We start from the raw sequence: 8,707 nt of genomic DNA, 5'->3' as shown, positions 1-8,707 counted from the left end.
TACTTAACTAAAGCATCATAGTTGCAGTTTGAAATGATATTTTATAATAATAAATCAATAACAAAACATTATTTTTAAATAAAAATGCTTGGTTTTATCAGCAACTGTAAACAAAACTATTTTTTAGTTTCGGTCAATCATTTATGTAATTAATATGGAAAAAATTGCATCAAAATTACTTTTTAAACTATTTGTATGATTACAGTGGTTTTTGAAACGTTTTCTCGGATCTTTTTCGGAAATAAATGTGTTTAAATGTCTGTTAGGTTTTTGTTGTTGTTTAAAGCCAAATTTGTTAACAAAACATATTTGTTCATGATGAAAAGTGAGCAAAATTCAACTTTTATTCATTATATCTATGATTAGACCTACACCATGCATCAAAACATCAAATATCGGTTAAATTTGGTATAAAAATAACAGTTTGCCTATAGTGGACCCGGGTCCACAATCGGATTATGGACCCGGGTCCACTATAGGAAAAGGGGGTCCATAACAGGCAAAAAAAACTTTTTTTTCAAATGGCTATTTTTCTGCTCAAAAACAAAAAACTGATGAAACAAATACTCAAAATTGTTCAAAACACTCCAGATTCCATTATTTTGTACAAAGGGTTATGAAAAAGTGCTTAAAATATAGAAAATTTGTGAAATATGTGCTTCGGCTCTACTAGGGGGTCCACTAATGGTTAAAATACCCTATATCAAAAATGTTTAAAATCAAGTTTGAAATTTCCGGTTTTCAATGAAAGCATTCGCTTCAAGACATCATTTTAGCGCAAAATTAATTATTTTGTCAAAATTGGTCGAAATTTTCCCATAGTTTCAGAGGAATTTGATAAAACACTTTAATACCAAACTAATACCAAAATGTGCCATCATGACTTAGAAAATTTTCCACAATTTCAAGTCATTTTTGTAGGGGGTATATCAAAAATGTTTAAAATCAAGTTTGAAATTTCCGGTCTTCAATGAAAGCATTCGTTTTGACACATCATTTTAGTGCAAAATTAATTATTTTGTCAAAATTGGTCAAAATTTTCCCATAGTTTCCGAGGAATTTGATAAATTACTGTAATACCAAAAGAATACCAAAATGTGGTATTCGATCATTGACAAATTCTGCAATTTTGCAATATCAAAACAATACCTTAAATTGGTATGATACCACATTTTGCTCTTGCATAATCCTTAAGACAAATTTTAAAGGGTCCAGAAATACCAAAATTTGGTATTGATACCAGAGAAAGGTATTATTACGCATTTCCCTTGTTATTTACCCATGCTCGGGTTATTTATTCATTAATACATTTTCCAGTTTATCCAGAAGAATTGATTTTGAATTTTTTTAGGCAGATGTTGAAAAAAAGAAACAATTTTTTAAGTTCATAGGAGAAAATTTCTTCTGTCCAGAATCGATACACGTATAATTATAGGCTAGTCTTTGCATTCACGTAGTGGACACATTAGATGCAATCGATTTGAGCTGAATTTTTATGTAACATGATGAGAAAAACATATCATATTAGGGTAGCGAAGATTTTCAAAAAGTTTATAAAATGTTTGTTCTAATAATGAAAATATCATCAAACTTATTTTTAAGTCAACCCATGGTGATTGATAACGTAAAACATTATTAAAAGATTTACCAAGTGTCAACTTAAAATTGTTCTGACCTTAATAGTTTGATGTGGACGCCCAGTACTTGGCAATTTTAATTGAATTTTCGAGCAATTTTAAGTACCAGGCATACACATCAAACCTTCTGATTGCGAGCATTTAGAAGTTTGTGCATGCTAAAAGTCAAAGCCATTGGGAACATCACAAGTGCAACCATTATTTCTGAAGGAATTATCTGAAAACGATTAAAATTGAAACGTTTAAACCATTCTAACGACAACAGATCCGATCTGTGAGTCATAAACCAAAGGCTTTTATCAACTTCACGAATCGATTCAATCCGACGAGCAATGTCTCCGTGGACGGTTCTGCTGCTGCTGAGTATCCTCGGCCTCACCCGTGGAATCCTTCTCTACGGTCGCTGTCCCCGGTTCGATCCGGACCCGTACGAGCAGTACTACGTCGAACGGTTCGAGAAGATCCACGGCGGGGAGGTGCTGTACTTCTCCAACGTTCGGTTCGAACGCCTCTTCAATGGACCTCCGGCGGACGAGCGGTACGTCTCGGAATACGCCATCCAGCTGCAGTACACGAATGAAACCGGTGAGGATTGCTTTCTGCCGTTCGAACTGGTCCGCAAATCGGCCAACATGTCCCGCGAGTCGAGCCGCTGGCAGAACATGACCGTGATCAACGCGCAGATCATCACGGTGGTCAACCAGGAGCACATGCTGGCGTTTTCTTGCGTCGAAGATGGGCACAAGAAGTTGGAGTACATCTGGATCTTGCGGAACCGCCGGGGCAACCGGATCGGACTGAAACGTGTCCAGCAACTGTTTGGACGCTGGTTGGACAACACAACGACCACCGCCGAGGGACTCATCAAGTACCACTACCAGCTGGAGTTTTGTCCGGATCGGTTCTGGGAGATCATGGTGTACAGCTTCACCGGTGTGGCGCTGTTCATCGCGCTGGTTGCGGCGATCGTCTACTGGAAGAAGAACAAACGCATCGTGTTCATGTTCAGCCAGGAACAGATCGACGCCGAAGCTGAGCGGGAACGCGAGAAGGGAAAGTGTCCACCGACCGATGTTGGGATTACCACCGTGTCCAGCTTGTATCCGTAGATGTTTGTTCGGATTGTGGAAATCATATCAGATTAGTGATACATATGAAGTTGAAATTATCAAATTATAGAGTTACTTTTGCAGTTGTGATTTTTTTTTCTAAACTATGTGTGGATTTAATAATATGTGCTTTGTTGACAAAAAATTGTTAAAAATAAAAATATTTTACAAAAAATTAGTTTGAAACTTCTGCAGATGACTTGAACTTCGTTATTCTTTCCTTGTTTGTACTAAGAATACTTTGTCATGAATCTGTTGATCATCGTGCGTTTTAATCATACAATAATGTTCAAGGTTCAACACTAAATTTACTAACCCAAATTGAAATAACCATGCTGGATCTGGGATCTATCTTTGGTTGCAGTTCAAATCAAATTACACCAAGCTGCTGGAACTGAGTAACGTCAAGAGAGATCAAGAGCGTAGAATGGCAATTAAGCTTCAGTTAAGTATAACGCTGTGGCAGATTTTCAATAGGCTCAGTTTGTAGGTGTGTTCAGCAATGGGAACGAAAATAACCCATTTGGCTCAGGTGTTGAATATGACGCTGAGCGTAACGTGATTTTAATTTACTTTGTCGTGGGAATAGCGAGGATGACAATAGACTTATATTAAAATTTAAAGGAATTTTGTTTCCCAATTATTTAGTTTAAATCTTTAAATAGCTTATAACAATCGAATTTCACAGACTCAATGATAACTCATTTCTAAAGTGCATTTCTACAACATGGATTTAGACACCAAATCGATAGGGAATATTAAATAGCCATAAAAGGTCATTCATTGAATGTTTACTACAAGAAATGTATTTTTGGCAGATACTTAAACCATGTCAAGATAGGTCAACAGGTCTCAAGCTTTATTTTCCTGATTTTATGCTCGAGAATGTGTAAAAATGTTCAAAGAAAACGTTTATAGAAATTAGATGGGTTAGTTCGACGTCGTCGTGCTATCTTGTCGCACCCGCCATTTCGACGTTCCGAGAACAAACGCGTCTTAATGTTTGACCTTGAATAAACAAAAACGAAAGCACGCAATGTAAACAATAACAAACACGTTATGTTTGGCTGACCATTATATGCATTGTCCCGAAGTTTGGTTGCAGTTGGATGCTGGAGTTCCGAGATACAATTGGGTACTAAAGCCCTGTGTCAATTTTATGTACAACGGTAAAAACCATTTCTGATCACATTTTTTTTCATTTTATTGCATTTTTTTGACAATACAACATTTTTTGATGGATCAACTATGGTCCCCTTGGAACGAGCTGTCAAGTAGGAGCTTTTCTGTCAAAAAGGACCGCGAGGATAATTTTTCAAAATTGATTTAAAAATCAATTATAAACTCTTTGTGGTCGTACAAAGAGTCATTGTACTCAGAAAAATAAGCTTTATCGCTGTAAACAATAATATCAGCAATCTAAGCTTAATTTTACGATCCAATTACAAATGTTTACGGTAGTCTAACTTGTACGTGCGTCAAACACGTTCTGACCTGAAATCCCTTTGGCCAGTTGTCGCACTTCCATCAATTTTTAACGAGTGACAAGATAGCACGACAAGATTGAAACTACTTTCATATGTAAAGTGACAAAACTGCACGTAGTTTTTTTTAATCAGGATTGAAATTTGGGGATCTGCGAAGGTCAAAAGGTGAGGCATTGTGAGTTGCATAAAATGGCGTTTCTAACTCAATTTGGCTCAAAATCGACATATGAAATGTTAGCACGACGGCGACGAGTTGATTTTACACCATCAAAAAAGTTGTAATTTTTCATTTTCATAAAAAATCTAATTTTAAATATTTCGAGATTTCGAGATTTCGAAAAAAAATTCCACGTGGTGCACAGATGGTCCCATATTTTTTTTTAAATTTGTCACTTTTTGTTGACCAAAAATAAAATAAAAAGAAATCAAATGAGGTAAAGTTGGTCATAATCGATCGTCATAAATCGATGAAAAAATGTTTTTTTCTCCGTGTACCCTTTTTCAAAACATTGTCCTTATTAATACCAAAACTTTGTCGAAGACACCAAATCGATTAGAAAATCCATCCGAAAGATACAAATTTTTGAATATTTGCATAGTACTTTTCTAAATAATATCTCATTACTGACGTTGCAAATTTTATTTAAAGTTTTTATCCCCCTTCTAAAACGCCCAGAAAATTAGGGGTCAAAATGGCTAATAAATATTTTTATTGAAAAATCTTGTACTATTTAAAATACATTGATTAACGTTTGTTTTTTATACGTTTGTTTTTTTAAATCAAATAGAACACATAAAGACTTTTTAAAAATTTTGATTTTTTTGAATATTATTTTCATTTATTTATTGATATCTGCAAATTTTCGGTGGTAGCATAACTGTAATAATATGTGTAAATCATCATATGATACTTTTTGCTTCAAACTGTTGAAGATTGGGCACTATGGGCCATCTCCATACAAACAGGCGGCCAAATTATTTTTTTGCTTTTTAAATGTTGTTTTGATACAAATTTAGGTAATTGTATGGTATTGAAATGATATACGTCGATTTTTATGACTTTTCATGTTTTTCAATAGTTGATTGTTTATAATAAATAGTCTTTTCATACATTTGCAAGTGAAACAGAATTGCATATATATTATATTGCAAGTTTATATTATTAAATTATGGATAAGCTCCCACCCCACTTTAAGGACACAACCCCTCCCTCCTCTTTCTTTCACCCCCCCCCCCCTCTCCTCCTCCCCGCCAACAAATTTTTGTTAAGCGTAATAAATTCATTTTAAGTCAAATATTTATTATTTCCTGTTGTGTGTTTCTTTTTGTGAGTCCATGCCGTATAACTTGAGCCCCCCCCCCCCTCCCACCCTTATGGGCATAAATTGCGAATATTTTAATTATTAAATCAAATAACAGAAAAATTAATTTTATCCACAATATTAATTATGAAGTAAAACGATAAAATACAAACCATATTCTTAAAATTCATTTGATTATAGAGTTTGTGACAGCTTCAGGATATGTTAAAGGTACTTTTTATGATGATTTTGCTGAATACTTTTTTCGGTATCAAACTGAGATTCTCCAGTTTCGCTTGAGAAACTTCGGTACGAATACCTTATTTTGACTAAGGTACTCAATTTTAAATGTAGGCAACAGAAAATTCCAATAAAGTCATTTCGAACTTCTTGAAACCAGGTTTTGATTTTTGAAGCGACGATGCCCACGAAGTAGGTAGCAAAGCAAGTGAAATAAACGGGCGCATATGTAGATTGCAGCAAATTTTGATAAAACGTAAATGTTCAAAATGGCATATCTCCGAAAACGCAAAAAATCGCAGGCTGGAAATTTCAGCAATGTTAGATTATAATCCAATCTTTCAAGTGATCTTAGTTTCATGTTTAGCATCGGTTAGCAAAAAAAGTACTCGATTAACAAACACAAAAAAATATGATTTGTCAAAAAAATGCTCCAATTATTCGATGAAAACTTCAGTTTTTGGTTTGGAAACAACATTTTATCTATTAATAGTTTCAAAGCTTATCTCATTACCTTTCCAACGATGTATATTTGTCCTAATAAAACATTTAAAATGGCTGAGCTATGTTAAAATTAAACAATCAGCCTTTTTTACGAAAAACGCTTGTTTTTTACTCCATTTTTTTTTACTCAGCTTGCGTATCTCCGTAATGAACAAACTTAGATTTGGATTTTTCTTAGTTAGAATGTTTACTTTCGAGAAAAAAATACCAAAAAATATTTGGAGAAGGTCACTTTTTTGAAACTTGGCCACCCAATGTACCATAGTGTGGTGTAGGGGTAAGCGTGATTGCCTTTCACCCAGTCGGCCTGGGTTCGATCCCAGAAGGTCCCGGTGGCATTTTTCGAGACGAGATTTGTCTGATTACGCCTTCCGTCGGACGGGAAGTAAATGTTAGCCCCGGACTAACCAAAAAAGGTTAGGTCGTTAACTCAGTCCAGGTGTAGGAGTCGTCTCCCTGGGTCCTGTCCTGGTGGAGTCGCTGGTAGGCAGTTGGACTCATAATCCAAAGGTCGTCAGTTCGAATTCCGGGGTGGATGGAAGCTAAGGTGTAAAAAAAGGTTTGCAATTGCCTCAACAATCAAGCCTTCAGACACTTAGTTTCGAGTAGGAATCTCACAATCGAGGACGCCAAGGCAATGCTGTAGAGCGAATGATTTGATTTTTGATTTGAGAAAAAAAAAATGCAAATGCAAATAGCTTAGTTTGAGAAAGATTTATCCATTTAAAAAAAAAATTAAAATCGCGAAAAGGTTTGCAAAAATCTACAGAACTACTCAAATCAGATGAAGCAAAATGGATCCTCTAGATCTAAGGATACTTTTTGAAAGGTCGATATGCGAGAAGTTAAAATTTGGAATCGAAAGGGTGCTTACAGGAGAGTGTTCTCCGGCGTTCGTATATGATCGCACTGACACAGCATCTACAAAATTTACAACCCCGTGGACGAACATTCAAAGGAGGAGTCCGAGGAGGAGGGGCCCGGCCAGCAACGAGCGTGATGTAGTACCTTCACATTACTACACGCGCTCTGGAGTATACCAATATTTAACAAGCAGAAGGTGTTTAGCAGCTCAAGCCGAAAAAAAAGCTCAGCATCAGCATCAGCAAGTCGGCAAAACGACAGCACAAGAAGCACAAAAACAATCGAGAGTAAACAGTGAGGCTTGCTTGCTTGCAGTCCGAGTGTCGGCGGCGAGTTGAAGTCGCGCCCGGGACTGAAAAGTTAAAAATTCTGCTCCCAAGCATCAGTCTGCTTCCGTCGTCTGCCGCGATCTGGCCGTGATAGGGCGCCCTCCCCTTAAAAGCTTAACTTGGCTTATTTTTTCGCGCGCGCGATCGTTGGTTCACTATCGTGGAACTAGTTTTTTTTTTGGCGGTGGCGTTGATCAGTCTGCTGTTGGATCTGTCTTGGCTTAAGTCGTGTGGCTTAATTTAAGCGCGCCGAGAACGTGTTAATCGATTTAAGCTGTTTTTGGGATATCGCGCGATAAGGTCACGATCGTGTAGTGTGCACCCTTAAAAAGTGTGAAGTGTCGGATTTTATGGTTTGAATCGTAAAACGCATTTTTAGTTTGCAATATTAGAGGGAAAGCTACTTATTTTCAGCAGGTTTATCAAGGTTCATTGGTAATTTTCAAAAAATAACAGACGACCGTTGAAAATAGGTGGTTTTCCCCCACTATACTAAGAGAGTACTTTGCATGTTTACAGAGTGTTTGTTCTAAAAATAAGTGCCCTAAAGTTTGTGAGAGAAGAGCGCAGCAAAAAGCGTGTGTTTTGTTTAATATCGTGTTCTAATTTGCACAAATCTACACACTGACCTACAGCGAGAAAGAGTAAGTGAGTGAGAGTGAACATGCGGGAGGAAGATCTGATCTTGGCTCGAGCGATCGTGGCCCAGCAGCAGCATCAGCAGCAAAATGCCGTTTCCGATTCACCCGGAGCGTCACCGTCTCCGCTGCGCAAGACGCTGGTCACCAACCTGCAGGAGCGGACCAAGCAGTTCAGGTAGGATGATAGGCCAATTCAGAAGCTTAATAGTTTAAAGGATTTATTGAAAACAGTTTTCAAGTCAAATTCTGATTTTTAAAAATAAACATTTTAAAAATGTTCAGTTTTTGGTGTTTTGAACCTGTTCATAAATTGATTTTACACTGTTTGGAAAACCCTAATAACCCCAAGTACAAATCTAGTCAAGACAATTTCATAAAAAAATAAGTATTGCTGCTAAAACTTGAAAGCTAAAACAAATAAACGAATTCCATTTTGCAGTTTTTCATGGTCCAAAAATACACTACTGGAGCTTAAAGAAATCACCCCGGTTCCACAAACGGAAAATAGATTTTGAAAAAAAAGTCCTATATTCTGGGCCCCCCTAATATTCAGTCATTCTACGTCAAACAAGCAGGATCCAAATCAAAAGTGCTC

General features: G+C 36.6%; 1 protein-coding gene across 1 annotated transcript in view; it reads left to right on the top strand.

The window, feature by feature from the left end:
* The first annotated feature begins 7,998 nt into the window (after positions 1–7,998).
* Positions 7,999–8,707, top strand: part of LOC120415294 (NAD kinase-like) — a 71,148-nt gene continuing 70,439 nt past the window's right edge. Inside the window, exon 1 of the mRNA XM_039576764.2 lies at positions 7,999–8,287. Within this exon, the coding sequence (XP_039432698.1) occupies positions 8,136–8,287 (152 nt within the window). The 5' untranslated portion in view covers positions 7,999–8,135. The remainder of the gene's footprint in view (positions 8,288–8,707) is intronic.

This window comes from Culex pipiens, chromosome 2 (genome assembly GCF_016801865.2).
Source record: "Culex pipiens pallens isolate TS chromosome 2, TS_CPP_V2, whole genome shotgun sequence".
NCBI classification, from domain to species: Eukaryota; Metazoa; Arthropoda; class Insecta; order Diptera; family Culicidae; genus Culex; species Culex pipiens.
This window is presented reverse-complemented; position numbering and strand designations above follow the sequence as displayed.